The sequence below is a fragment of the Uranotaenia lowii genome, chromosome 3 (genome assembly GCF_029784155.1).
Source record: "Uranotaenia lowii strain MFRU-FL chromosome 3, ASM2978415v1, whole genome shotgun sequence".
Lineage (NCBI taxonomy): Eukaryota > Metazoa > Arthropoda > Insecta > Diptera > Culicidae > Uranotaenia > Uranotaenia lowii.
Genome location: NC_073693.1, coordinates 212717068 through 212732749, shown reverse-complemented (window position 1 = coordinate 212732749; position 15682 = coordinate 212717068). Strand labels below are relative to the sequence as shown.

The 15682-nt window shown below is 44.0% G+C and overlaps 1 protein-coding gene across 1 annotated transcript in view; it reads left to right on the top strand.

The window, feature by feature from the left end:
• LOC129756028 (heparan-sulfate 6-O-sulfotransferase 2) overlaps positions 1–13292 on the top strand; it is a 104114-nt gene extending 90822 nt beyond the window's left edge. Inside the window, exon 5 of the mRNA XM_055752781.1 lies at positions 12751–13292. Coding sequence (XP_055608756.1) covers positions 12751–12892 — 142 coding nt within the window. The 3' untranslated portion in view covers positions 12893–13292. The remainder of the gene's footprint in view (positions 1–12750) is intronic.
• The last annotated feature ends 2390 nt before the right edge of the window (positions 13293–15682 follow it).

Sequence of the window (15682 nt, the reverse complement as noted above, 5' to 3'; positions counted from 1 at the left end):
TTGCAAGAGAGCGCAAGTTTTGCTCTCAATGCATGCAAACCGTTGCCAGCGACAATACTTGCTGCTTCTCTTATTGGACAATTTTTCCAAATGAACAATCTGATTTTTAGAATTCTAGTGGCATTGCTTATCGCAGAGAGAACAAAAAGGTTGTTTTCTCACTTGAATTCCGCGAGGAAGAACAAATTTGCAAACATGACGGACTTTTCATCATATCCGATTTATACCGACTTTAAGTAACGATTTTTACGATGGTTCGCATAAACATTATTTCCCGATTCGCATAAACATTGTTTCCTGATTCTTATCAGATCGCGCATGATTTGCGAGATTTCGTCGACTATAGCACGCCACGACTGTTCGTCGCGACACATTTCACTCACAATGTTTTCAGTGTTTAAATTTTGAAGTTGTTGAAATGAACCTGGGGCAGACAAAGATAGCACGTTCTGCCGACTCCTCCGTATCTACGCATTCCGGACAATAAGGCGAGCTGATAAGCTTAAACCAATGACCCGAAAGGTACTGCATCAGGTAGAAGTTGACCTATCCATACTTCCGATTTACCCAGTCTGAAAGTCGCGGGATTATCGTATGCGTCTACCTTGCATTGTTCGATGCGTCCCATTGCTCCTGCCACTTGAGCATTGACGATGTTCGTTGAACTTTACGCACTCCTCCAACAGCTCTTGCTTCGGAACACTCCATACCCTCCACTAGAGTTACGTCGATGGGGATCATGCCCGCGCTGAAAAATGGTCCTGTATGCACAGGAAACTCGCATGGTTATCAGCCGATGTGTGCTCCGTAATTTGGATCTGTTGCGCTCTACCTCTATCGCGGAGCTCCAGGCCTCTCCTCCGTTTCGTAGTTTCAGCAGTGCTACGCTCGCAAGGAGACGTCTCCTACTCTTTGGACCATGGCAGTTAGGCATAATACAGGCCAATGAATCTATGGCTTTCGATGCACTTTCACAACAGTATTTGACATGCGCACCAAAACATAAGCGATTGTCGACCATTACTCCAAGGAATTTCAGCTGCTGTTTCTAAGATGTCGTGTGCCCTCCAACAGTAATCTTCATGTGCGGCACTATTTTTTATTGGTCACGAGCAGAACTTCGGTTTTATGGTTAGCTATCTGAAGTTTAACTCCCTCGATCCAGATGCCAACCCTTTCACGGACACCGTTGCAAGGTCTTCTACCTCCTCGATTGTTTCGCCGGTGATCAGGCTTCTTCGATTCTCTTGATTTTGGCTCTTTTTTTCTCATCTCCTTGTCAAACGCCTGGGAGAAATATGCTTTCTCACACTTAAAACGATCAAGCAGCCCATTTTGTTGGAGAGCATTTCAATCACACAGTCACCCAATCTCATTTTCGCTAGGAGAAACTTTCATTAGCTTCTCAGTAACTGGCTGAGAAATCAACGATCGGAATTCATTTCACTGATCAAAAGTAGCACTGATAAAGTGTTTTCAGAGTCACACTCCAACAGTGCTCTGTCAGTAGAAGAGTAATCATCAGCAGAGGATGAAATGCTCATTAAAAAAAAACTCACAATTATTCGGAGCGAAAAAGTTCACTGTCTCTTTTTGGTCAAGATGAGCATAATGAAGCCTGCCGGTGATCATGAGCACGATATCGTCAGCAAATCCGACTAAATGCACGCCTGCTGGTAGTTTCAGCGTTAACACCTCATTATACATGGCATTCCAAAGCACAGGTCCGAGAATGGAACCCTGTGGAACACCTGCTGTTAGGGTAGTAACCCAGTTTCGGTTTCGTACGTCAGGACTCGATTTTCGAAGAAGCTTCTTATTATCCGGCAGAGGGTATTGGGAACATGCATCCTTCTTAACGTCGATTGTCACAATGCATTGCAATGGTGCAGTGGCGAACACTTTTCCCCTTCTATTTATATGCGCGCTTCGCGTACTCTGTCACCATTCGGATGGCGTCCACCGTCTGTCCGACTGTTCACTTTCGCCTTCCGTGTTGATAATAAGTCTGTTAAATATTATCCTTTCCAGTAGCTTACCAAGGGTGTCCAGCAGACCTGGGTCTGTAGGGTTTCCCAGGTTTCGGTAGTAGCACCGACTTCGCCGTTTTCCACGAATTGGGAAACGATCCCTCGTCGAGACACTTTTGTAGCACCACTCTGAAAGTATCCGGAATGGTCTGTACCGCCACCTTCAGCACTGCATTTGGGATTCCGTCCGGACCAGGGGCCTTATTCATCGCAAGCTCGTGTTTCATCCTCTGCCTCCATCCGTTCCCCTGCACGCCGCCAAAGATGGTACTTAACACTCGTCGCGCAAATACTCCGAGTGTGCGCAGGTCCTCCTCGAGCAATATCCACGTCTCCTGCCCGTAGAAGACAACCTAATGAGCCTTGTGTATAGGTTACACTTTGTGCGGGGGCTAAGTCTTCTCGACTGCAGTTGCTTGTGGAGTCCATAGTAGGCACGACTTCCGCTGATCATTCGCAGCCGGATCTCACGGTATGGGCAAAGTCTTCGACTATCTCCAGCTCCAGCTCGCCGTCGATAGTGACCTTGTACTTTCGAGCTGATGTTGAAGAACCGGCCCTTGATTCTCAACCGGCACATTCGTGGGTCGAGCGGCCACCATCCGGTCACGCGCTTCTTGCTCATGTGTGTTGCCGTAGCTCTGGTAGATGGTATGACCATTTTGGAACGTTCGAACCGTGAAGCCCTTCCAGCATATCTCCTGCAGCGGTACGATGTCGAATTCGCGGTGCTTCAATTCGCCCATGAAATTTAGAGATCGGCAGTTCCATATTTCAAGTTTCCAATCTTTAGTCCCTTTTCGTCGCGTCGGGTCTTTGCCGATTTCCATTCGAAATTTCTTGTTCATTACTCGTTGCTGTTTTTTCTCAGTCACGGGCTCGCAAGGCCCGTAGCTATACCCACTGTCTCGCAGAAGGACCGTCGTGATGTTGCTGTTTTGGGTGCCGAACACCACCAGGACGTTGTTGCACTCCGCACACCTCCCCTGACATGGAGAACAGACGCGTTCGGAGCCTCTCATCTCAGTTAGCATGCGACCATAGCATCCACCGGAGTTATGTACCCGATCTGCGCTAAGGTTGCTCGCACTCCAGTCAGCACCACGGAGATGTTGAGGATCATAGTTGTTAGACAAGAGGTGATGTGACTACTACCCGAAGATTGGATTTATGGGGTCTCGAGTTACACATTGTCTGCCATTCGCTAGCCTAATCCAACGTAGATATCGACGATAATAATTATATTAATAAAAAATACGTTGATTTCCATGACCTCGTGCAAACGCATCAAATACCTGCTTGTATCTATTGCAACATGTTTTGACATAACGAGATGGTTCATGCGATATAGGAAAAGATCGATCCTACTTAAAAAGAAGGACTTTTGTACATAACGCAAAAAAGTATGCGACTGTCATAAAATTTGGTACACAAGAAAGTTATAATAAAATATTAAAACCATAAATTTATTTTGCTGCTGTATAAAGGGTGATACGGTCAAAATTTGGTCATGGGAAAACGCGTGTAAATCGGTGAAATCGTTTATTTAAAAAGTCAAATTAAATTTCTTTTTCATGTTTAATTAATTAAATTCAGGAAAAATATTCAGTTAGGCTTCCGCTTTTCCACATCCGAATTGCCGGGCCTTACGCTTAATCCCTGCCATCATATTTTGTACAGCCACCTTGTCCACCTTCTTCGCCGCAGAAAGCCAGTTTGCCTTGAACTGCTGCTCGTCCTTAGCACTTTTTTTTGTCTTCTTTAGATTCCGCTTAACAATAGCCCAGTATTTCTCAATTGGGCGGAGTTCTGGCGTGTTGGGAGGGTTCTTGTCCCTGGGAACCACCTGCACGTTGTTGGCGGCGTACCACTCCATGGCCTTTTAAACGTAATGGCAAGATGCCAAATCCGGCCAAAACAGTACGGAACAACCGTGGTTCTCCAGGAAAGGCAGCAGACATTTATTCAAACACTCTTTCACGTAAATTTCTTGGTTGACAGTCCCGGAAGCTATGAATATGCTGCTTTTCAAGCCACAGGTACAGATGGCTTGCCAAACCAGATATTTCTTCGCGAACTTTGACAGTTTCATGTGCTTGAAAATATCTGCTACCTTTCCCCTTCCTTTTGCCGTATAATACTCCTGTCCCGGAAGCTGCTTGTAGTCGGCTTTGACGTAGGTTTCGTCGTCCATTACCACGCAGTCAAACTTCGTCAGCATCGTCGTGTACAGCCTCCGGGATCGCGCTTTGGCCGTCGTATTTTGTATATCATCGCGATTTGGAGTCACTACCTTCTTGTAAGTCGATAGTCCGGCTCGTTTTTTGGCTCGATGCACGGTTGTAGACGATACACCCAGCTTATTTGCGGCATCTCGGAGAGAGAGGTTAGGGTTTCGCTTGAAACTACCGGCAACTCTTTTTGTCGTCTCAGCGGCTTCCGGTTTTCGATTTCCCCCCGATCCAGACTTCCTGGCTGTCGACAAACGTTCCCCAAACACTTTAATTACATTTGTAACGGTTGATTTGGCAACTTTTAGCGATTTTGCCAGCTTTGCGTGCGAGTAGCTCAGATTTTCGCGATGCGCGAGCAAAATTTTGATATGCTGCTCTTCTTCCTTGGACGGCATTTTGACAACTGAAGAGTGAACTCCAAAATCAAAATAGGAGCAACATTCCACACACACACACACACACCTTCAAAATGAGGGTGTTCAGGTTTTTTAAATGCAAAATTGAAAGAAATACGTCAAGTTGATATTGCCCAATTTTGATCGTATCACCCTTTATGTATTCTAGAATATAAAAGAACACAAAAAGCAGAGTTTTTATATTTAAAAAAAAATATGAATTCACCTTGTTTGGTTCTTCAAACTTACTGATGATATTTCTTTCGACCTCACATGATCCAACGATGATATCGACGCTGTCATGCCAAACCTTGTTGCACTAGTTGCAAGCAGAATAGAGGTCTCGCAGGATCAGCTGGTATTTGATCATTTACACGAGGTCATGGCAATCGATTGTATTTATTTAAAAAATTATCATTGTTTCATGTTGAGACTCAAACAATCAGTTTTCCAATGATGACCGCTCTCCTTACACATATCTTCATAATTTCATAATTACAATAAATTACAGCAAATCGACGCTTCTGGTCATCATTTAACCGGTACTTTCCGCTGATCCCGCCCGGTATTTTTATCCTTCTGCCATTCCTACACACCGACGGAAGAAGACTTTCGCTCGCTCTTCTTCAGTCCATTCCAGTAGCCGGGTACCAACTAACCGACAATGGTTAGCCTTATCTGATGGGGAAAGTGCCATTAATTGAAACACACAACTGTTGTTTTCATGCGCTGAAAACGTAACAAAACACAGAACTAGTCAATCGGCCTAATGTTGACTCGGCACGCAAACAATTTGTTGGAGGGTGTGTTGTACAACCGTATAGTCATAGTCAGCCAGCAGCAAGGTCCTTCCGAATCTTCTTCGGCGGCCGGGAGGTTTGGCTGTGAAGTTCAATCTGTTGGTTGTCGAGGAGTTAATAAGAAGCGACGACGACGCTGCCTGCCTGGAGGGAGTCTTTTTCCGAGTGGTATAATTACGGACGCTGGCTGGCATTTTTCATGGTTGTCATTGAGATAGGACCATGCTGGTGGCTGGTTGATTTTCGGTCGGTTGGTTAGAATCGATAGGAAAACGCACCAGCGTCGTCGGCGGAGATCTTTACGACTTTCGAACGCTCGGTAGTTTATCTTAATGACAACCATGGCAAATGTAGGCAACCCTGACAATTGTTCTTGAGATATATACCAATTTCCTCTAAATGTTGTACCGTTCTCTGTTTACCGCTTTATACAATCAGTTCTCTATTAGCGATATGGTAGCCCCAACCATGTTGAAATTGTTGTCAATTATAAACTTGTCTGTTTTAAGGCATTAAAAACACTGCTTTTCGGTTATTAAAATTTGATAACATTATGGTTGTATACAATTATTTTCAAGTACATATACGGATTTTTCTTAAATATTTCTCTTTGAACACTATTCCCAAAATTGCTACCCGGTTGGAATTTCTCTCAAGATGATATTCAGCGCCTCAAAATGGGTTTGAAATAAAAATGTTAGGACATGAATTCCACATTCATTTCTCAGAAATCTATAATTCTTTTTTTTTAATGACACGGTCCAGCATGTATTGTTAAAATTTTTGTTAGTTTTTCATACATTTTCAATGTTCTCTTTTTTTCAGAGGCACCTAAACAAACTGTACATATACTTAAGGCTTGTTTAATTCCTGATCTCTAATCGCCATTGAACAGAAATCTAAAATTCCGTAAAATATTCCAAACCCGGGATGAACGACCCGCAGCCCCCGGGCCGCATGTGGCCCTATGAAAATGTTTGTGCGGCCTTTAAAATTGAATTTTACGACTTTTTTTCTCCGATAGATTGTTAATTATCACAAAATACTGTTACATTAGACTGAGTCGATTTGGGGTCATTTTTGAATTTTCTCAAACCCTGGGGTCTTTAAAGCTTCGTTTTGGTCCAAAACTTATCCATGATTTTTTGCAGAACTTTTAAGTAACGTTTACATTGAATATTTTTTACTGAAAAATTAACATCGTTTTTCTTTCTTCTGTGGAACCGAGCCTGCTTATAGTTTTTGTGCCAATTTATAAATTCTTTAATGGAAATTTTCCGCTGAACAACTTTGTTAAATATCATAACTTCGTATATTTTTACACAACAAAGTTATTAGCTGTTTGACAGGTCTATATCTATGTCTTTTTGCATAGATAAAGAATAAATTCAATTGATACCTCTGCTTGTGCCCCACAAAGTATTGCATGAAAAGTGGTCATGCAATACCTCGCTAGAGCACCTGGGTGAAAACACCGGACCGATTGCTTCTAGCCACAAAAAAGCATAAACAATAACAAACACGATGATGCGCATAAAGCCTATGAGACGGTTCGTCTGGAGACGGTCTCAGCGTCTCCCATTTTCTTCGGGAGACACTGAGACCGTATCAGGTTTCTAACAACAACAACAACAGACAACAAAGTTCGTCTCATAACAAAAATCGCAGTTCATGTTGCCTAGTGTGGACTAGGCTTAAGTGCATCTAAAAACGATGAATACAATCAACTAATGCCATATTCGTTTTCATCTGGTGGAAAGATGGTTGTGCACCAACTGCTGTCATCTTCATATAAAAAAAACGCTTTGACAGCACTTGGTGCACTACCGGTGCACCACCAGAATGAAAACGAATATGGCATAAGCCATCTGCCATCGCTGTCTCTATCAGAGGGCTGAACCAGCTGTCAAATCGCATACAAACGCACCGTACCAAATTTTTGGTACCAGGCAGGCGGCGGCAACGCTTTTCAAACCGTATGGAGCACATCTCTCAGATTTCCCCTTTTTTTCCCCTCGTTTTGACAGATTTAAGCTTTTTTCCTCAGATTTAAGCTTTCGTCTCCTATGCTGTCAAGGCAAAAAAAAGCTTAAATCTGAGGAAAAAAGCTTAAAAACGAGATTCACGACCACTTATTTAAAAGATGTTGGCCACACGATACATAGACAAAACGTGTAACGTTGCCGCCGCCTGGTACCAGAACGTCAGTGTGGTTCCAGAAATAGGGTAACATTTTGGTTGCCAAACGCATCTGTTGTTGTCATACTGCCGATTTTTTTCAGTGTAGTGTATATTGGCTCTGTCGTGTAGATTTACAAATTCTCTACGGAGGTTCAGCTCAAAATCTCCGCGGTGCGTTTCAGAGAATCGAAAACCGCACGCCTGTACGTGGACAGGTAGAAGAGGTATGACAAAAGGAGCACGCCTCTGGAATACAGCACAGTTCTACCGGAACGTCTTCGTCGAAGTGTTAAATTGGGAGCGTAACTTGGAAAAATTGTCCGCAGAAAACCTGACGTGACGCTTGTGACGCTGCGATGACGAGGAGGGCCAAGCGGAAAGACACTCGGCAACCCATCTACTGGTGGACGATGGAAAAGGCGGACTAGCATACTAGCTGCCTACGGGCTAGACGATATATGCAGAGAGCGCGGACCCCGTCAGCGAGAGAGGAGCGGAGAGTGCCCTACGCAAGTGCGAGGTCTGCACTCTGCAGGGCATTCAAGTCAAGCTAAAAGGCAAGCTTCAGGCAACTCTGCAAGGATGCCAACGACAACCGCTGGGGCGACGCTTACAGGATTGTCATGGCCAAGAACGGAGCGGAGGTGTGCCGCAGGAATCATGATCGAAAAAACTGCGCGAAATCGTCAACGAGCTGTTCAAACAACACGAGGAAGTCAGATGACCGAAGGTCCCATATGACTGAGATACGCGTGAGAAGGAGCAGATTTCACTGGAGGAAGTGAAAGCCACGCTCTTGGAACACCCTGAAATGTTCCGGTCTGAAAAGCCAGGCTGAAGAAGAGGAGAGGAGACCGGTTCTGCGAAGTGGTCGCCCTTGACGTGATGAACGCCTTCAACAGCGTCAAATGGGCAGCAATTGTGTCATCGCTCATTCGTATGAGGATTCCGGCATATATGTATATGTAGATAAGTGGAGTGTTACTTCCGAAACCGCCAACTACAGTATATGACCAGAGAGGGAATGAAAACAGTGAGTGTCTCGGCAAGGATCGATACTACCCAGTATTGTGGAACATCGTTTACGACGAACTGCTGAAACTGCGTTTACCCACGGGGATTGTAGGATTCGCCGACAACGTGGTTCTCCTGGCATCAGGCCCATCAACCGGAGAAGTCCAGCTACTCGCCACAGTAGCGATTGAAAAGATGGAAAGTTGGATGCGCTCCATGAGCTTGCGTGTGGCTCACCACAAGACCGAGATGGTGCTGATCACCTATCTGGTTTCAGCACAATCAGGGCCATATTACCCAGATTGTGGTGACGAAGAGGAAACACCCGAGCATGTGGTGTTTGTCTGTCCGAGGTTTGCGGCGGTACGTACCTCCTTATTTGCCGCATGTGGGCCTGACACGACAGCAGACAACGTTTTACGGAGGATGTGTGCTGATTCCAACACTTGGCATGCGGTCAGCGATGGGTTCACTCGGATCATGACTGCCCTACAGAGGAGCTGGAACCAACGGCAGTCCGCGAACGGTGTAGGATGACTCCATCGACGGAGAGCATCTGAGTAGTGTGCGTCCGATCCCTTGATCGAAGCTACAATGATAAGGCATAATCTTCTGCGTAGCGGAGGTCAGGGGTGCGCCGCAAACGTGTGTAGGATACCCCAATGTCGGGGGGTATCCGAGTAGTGCCGCTTCCTAAAGGGGAAACTGCGGGGATAAGACTTTATCTTCCTCGTAGCGGATCTCGAGGGAAGAGGGTTAACCACTGTCGGGGGATACCCACGGGTAGAGAGGCTCTCGACGCCGGGCGAGCCTCTCGAGTCGGTGTAGGATGTCGTCACCGTCGGGAAATATCCGAGTCGTAGCGTTCCAAGTCCTGAACGTGTGCCGTGACAGGCGCGAGTCCAGGACAAGCTGATCTCGATCTGGCACACAACGGGCAGGAAAATCTGCGGGCCAAAAATCCTAGGGTTGCCAGCCAAGGGGGATAAAGAAGACCGGACAACGGTCGGAGTAGACTGACCCCATCGACGGGGGGCTGTCGAGTAGAGTGCGTCCCACGGTTTGAAGCTACAAAGATAAGACAATACCTTCTACGTAGCGGATGCCGCGGGTGCGCCGCGTTCGTGCGTAGGATGCTCCACCTTCGGGGAGTATCCGAGTAGGGCGGTTCTCAACGACAGAAGCTGCGGGGATAAGACTTGACCTTCTTCGCAGTGGAAATCGTTGGGAAAGGGTTATTCCACGTTCGGGGAATACCCACGGGTAGAGTGGCTCTCGACGCCGGGTGAGCTATTCGAGTCGGAGTAGGATGACGTCTTCGTCGGGAATCATCCGAGTCGTTTCGTTAAGTCCCGCGCGTGTGCCGTGACAGGCGCGAGTCTAGGATAAGCTGCTCTCGATCAGGCACACGACGGGCAAGGTGCCAAACCTCGAACCCTGAAGAAAAGAGGTCGGGCCTCGAGTCGTTAGAGGAGAGGTCAGGCCTCAAACCTTCAGGCGGAGAGGTTTGTGTGGTCAACCCCGAGTCTGTATGATAAGGGGTCGGGTCTCGAGTCGTAAGAGAAGGATCAGGCCCCTTATCAACAAGAGGAGGGGTACAAGTGGTCACTTCGAGTCATTACGAGGAGAAGTCAGATTTCAAGTCGTTAGAGGAAAGATCGGGCCTTAAATCGTGCAGAGGAGAGGTAAACCTCGAGTCGATGCGAGGAGGGGTCGGATCTCAAGTCGTTAGAGGAGAGATCAGGCCTCAAGTCGCGAAGAGGAGAGGTTTGTGTGGGAATCTCGAGCCATGGCGGGGAGATGTCGGGTTGAGCGGCTGATGAACCTGCGAACGAGCGCATACCGAACGGTCCTCGGTAGGTGCTGATGTTGTGGCGATGGTCATGCCCATCTCGGTCTTGCTAGAGGAAGATATCTTCTGCTACGAGCACAGACACATGCCCGATGTGCGGAAACATGCCAGAGAGGCCTCGATGTCCAACTGGCAGCACCATATCGCATAACGCTGATATAAAAGATCTTCACTTGCTGCCAGCCAAGGTTCTTGTCAACTGTGCGGATTTCAGCGGCTAGACTACGCCGCCACGAGCTTCTGGGCCTGCCTCTTCTTTGATGCCCATCTGGATTCCAGCCAAGCGCCTTTTTGCAAATCTAATTTTCATCTCTTCGCAGCGTGTGCCCAAACCATCTCCACTTACGTTCCCGAATTTCAATTTCTAGCGCCTTCAGATGACACCGGCGATGAAGTTCGTCGTTTGAGATCCAGTTGCCAGGCCACCAGCGCGGATGATGTTCCGCAGGCCAGATGTTTCGGAGGCTTGCAAACGCAAATCGGGCCCTTCTGATCTGGGTTTCGATCTCCTGCTTGGTACCACGATCAGGCGTAATCTGGCTACCAAGATACTGGAAATAATCATGATCTTTAAAAAAAAATAATCTTGTGCGTAACGCGGCGTACCACTCCATGGCCTTTTTACCGTAATGGCAAGGTGCCAAATCCGGCCAAAACAGTAAGGAACAACCGTGTTTCTTCAGGAAAGGGAGCAGACGTTTATTCAAACACTCTTTCACGTAAATTTCTTTGTTCTTCGCGAACTTTGACAGTTTCATGTGCTTGAAAATATCTGCTACCTTTTCCCTTCCTTTTGCCGTATAAAACTCCTGTCCCGGAAGCTGCTTGTAGTCGGCTTTGACGTAGGTTTCGTCGTCCATTACCACGCCGTCAAACTTCGTCAGCATCGTTGTGTACAGCCTCCGGGATCGCGCTTTGGCTGTCATATTTTGTTTATCATCAGTCACTACCTTCTTGTAAGTCGATAGTCCGACTCGTTTTTTGGCTCGATGCACGGTTGTAGACGATGAATCCAGCTTATTTCCGGCATCTCGGAAAGAGAGCTTAGGGTTTCGCTTGAAACTAGCGGCAACTCTCTTTGTCGTCTCAGCGGCTTCCGGTTTTCGATTTCCCCCCGATCCAGACTTCCTGGCTGTCGACAAACGTTCCCCAAACACTTTAATTACATTTGTAACGGTTGATTTGGCAACTTTTAGCGGTTTTGCTAGCTTTGCGTGCGAGTAGCTTGGATTTTCGCGATGCGCGAGAAAAATTTGGATACGCTCCTCTTCTTCCTTGGACGGCATTTTGACAACTGAAGAGTGAATTCCAAAATCAAAATAGGAGCAACATTCTACACACACACACACCTTCAAAATAAAGGGTGTTCAGGTTTTTTAAATGCAAAATTGAAAGAAATACGTCAAGTTGAAATAGACCAAATTAAGATGCAGATGGCTTCTTTACCCTCGGGCAACAAAGAATTTCTTTTATGATTCCTGTGGTGTTCATGGTTTAGATATAATCACAGTAACCGGTGTCTGATTGGTAAAATAAAGATTATTATAAATTGTACCTTTGAGAGAAACGGTTGTTATTCCTCGGATCCCACAATTCCAAAAAAGTACAATAACCCCTGAGCATATTTAAAACTTCAAGAATCGGAACATTTTTAAAATAACAAAAACTAGCTCATTTTCATTAAACATTTAAAGTTTGACGACTTTTTTTAGTTTTGTTTTTATCTTTCTGCTGAAGATCAGAAATCTTCATTAAAACTTTAATAGGTATGTAAAAATCTTTCGTTTAACTGGTTATTGACATAAATTCATAATTTATTAATAATTTTTCAACTTTGAAGTTGTTCTACTACACGTGGACCGGAATTGAGATTTAAGACGCTCTCCACTCTCTAAAGATACAGATAAGGGAAAAACAGAGATTTTAAAGCCCCCACACTAGGCGACGATTGTTCGATTTTGGTGGCGTGACGGAGTTTTGTTTTCCGTGTTTGAAGTTGGAAACTGAGACCGACTCAGTGTCTCCTCAAGAAAATGGGTGACATTCAGACTGACGCTAGACCGACTTTATCTCAGCGCGGATTTTTTCTTGGGATTTTCATAATCTCAGCGCGGACGAGTTTGAAAGAAACAAATAGATGTTGTAGTTTATCTTTTACATTTGCATTTTAGTTCTGCCTACCTACTTTAAATATTCTACCTCTTCATTCAACTGAAACCTTTACTTTTTTTTCTCGCATTCCAGATTTGAAAGACTCAAAGCCAAAGATAACGATTTTACCGTAAGATTCGCGCATTTAGGAAACATAGGGGTAAGAAACGGTGTGACCGAATTCAACTGGGACAGCAACATAGACGAGGCACCGAGCAGCAGTGAAAATCACTGATACAGAGGTGTTGTCGTTAAGAAGGCGCACAACCACAACAACAACCCCCACCAAGCATCATCGCTGTACAAAATAATCCCAACTCAACTATCGCCGCTAACGCCATCTTCCGCCGGTGGGGGGAAGGATAATAATCATCCACCAAAGTCATCAATGTTCTTATTGCCATCGCGTAGTCCTTCTTCCGGGGCTCTTCCGGTTGTTCTGCCTCCATCTACTTCCGCTACTAGCGTCGTTATTAATGGTGAAAAACGACAGGTTAATAATCTTTTCTCTCACATTGCTGCTAACGTTGTACCCGCCGGAAGTCGTCACCAGCTGGCAGCTCTTACTAGTTTTATTGACCCGTCTAACGTCTATTACTCTGCTGACCTGAAGTTCCGTTACAACAACAACAACACCAAAAACCAGCCCTTGGCTTCTACTAGTCTACATGGTCATTATAAATGGAAGCAATGGGCCCACCTAGGCCTTCGGGAGCGGCCACTCAACAAAGAACGGAACCAGGATTACCCAAACGATAAGGGCCGGCAACCTGTCGACCAACTCACCAAGCAACACATTACAAGGCTAACGATGCGGGACAGCCCCAGCCAGAGGGTGTCCTCTGTTGCCACCACGCTGAACTAGTCAGACGGAAGTTCACCGAATAAAGGACATTTCGATGCGTCCGGCAAACCAGTCTCTCATTATTACTATATATCAGGAGGGGAATGAAGCGAAGAATCCCGGGTGTTGTTTGCATACTGATTTTACATTGCATTTTAAGGAGAAAAAACCAACCAACATGTACTGGACGCAGAATGTGAATATTTTACCTATTATTATTATTACTATTGTAGACATAGAGATATCCACAACACTCAAACACAAAAGAATAAACACACAAAATTGTTTCATAGTACTTGAGGGAGTAAGAATAAACCGAGAGGAAAGGAAGAGAAAGAAGAAAATAAAAAATTTACACCATCCCGAGCGGAAAGTGTATTAAAATAACATTAGCATATTCGTTTATTTCGTGCCGGTTCGGCGATAGCATTGCTTTTACTGCAAGAAAGAATAGTCCCGGGGTACGAGTAAATGTGTCCGAAAAAAAAATCCAGGATGAAGATGTCAAATTCGCTAGTTACAATATACATTTAAGCTAAAAAAGTTTGAAATTATTACAACCAAATTTTATGGTTATTGCTTTTGTTTGCAATTTTTTAGAATCTGATGTAGTGTAGAAATGAAGCTCCTGAACTAGGCTGAGTACAGATTTCAAACGATAATCTTAATTTCTGACAGTCTGAAGCGAATGTTCGCATTACCTGAGGTCAAATTTCTAGTACTATTGCTAGATATGAATAAAAATTTTAATGTGTTTTTATATTTTGGCATAATCTCATAAACGAAAATCTTAAATTCGGGACCTAATCCTTCATCAGGCATCTCCGAGAAAAGGCTGCCTTCTTTCGTTGAAGTTTGCTTGGCTAAAGACTCGGCGACACGAGACGTGCATTCTAATTAGCACAGCTCATACAGAGCACAACAAAACATGCATTGCCAATTCCATACATGCTCACCCAAACCAAAGGGCTTCTTGTACTTTTCACCAATACCTTTTTTTATAGGTGATGTAGAAGGTTTGTTGCGACATGCTTTCTATTTGAATTTATTTTTTGCAAAAACTTATGAAACGTGCTAAGAAAATAATTGAAAACCAGGTGAGGAATGGGTGGGTACCAACTCGTTAATGTGGAAATGATACATAAAGGTTTTCACATAGATTTTCAATCTATTTGAATGTTTTTGTCATTATCAAACATATTTAGGTACCATGGTTTTTTTTTTATTATAAATCTTTCCATTCTCTATCCTTTCATTTTAAATCACTTTTAAATTATTGAAGGACTATTAAAGTTTTTCTAATACTTAATTAGAAACCGGCATTCTGTTACTTAAGCCATCTAAAAATATTTTTTATTATTTTTTTGGTTTAATAAGTGAAATTTAAAGTAAAATTGCTACAGCTAGTCATAAAAGGCAGCCCTCAATTAGATTTGCACGCAGTTGAAACTCTTAGTCGCCTTCTCAGCTTCCCCATTGTCAATGTCAATGAAAGTATCCTCTGAATTTATGGTGGAAACAGACGTTAAGATCAGTGATCTCAGATCACCAATCAGAATGTTGTTTAATTACTGGTCTGGACTGAAGATAATGAAATCCAATAAAATGTGTTCAAATTAATAAATTGCCTGTCCCCAACAAGAAGATCGCTGTCGTTTGTAGTTGTGTCTTGCAATTTAAACCCGTCAGTGAAATTAGTCATTCATTTAGCTTAGATTGATTAATTAATCAACTTTATTCAATTAGTGTGTACGAACTTTCGCCAATAACACGTAAACGTTTTCTATCCATGCTTTTTGAATGGAAAAATTTCTGAACTAAACCGAATTTTTTTAAGCTATTTTCATTTATCTGAAAACTCAAATTTAATATGTATGGTATAAGCATTGATTTGGAAATTTCCGCAATTGTCCATGAAGAAGGGTGTAGGGGTTTGGGTCTCGTCCACGTGGACAAACTCATAACTAATAAATATTTTCGATAGGTTAATAAGTATTATTATTTTCGAACTAAAATTGAAAAATTGTTTGCATTTCGGTTAAAACAGATCTTAAAACTTTTGCAAAAGTTATACATTCAGAAATATCAAATTTTTCATTCAAATGCAACCCAGGGAACAAGTCTCATCGCTTTCTTCTACTAAATGAGCGCTTAAAAGCAATTTTTAACCATTTTACAAGC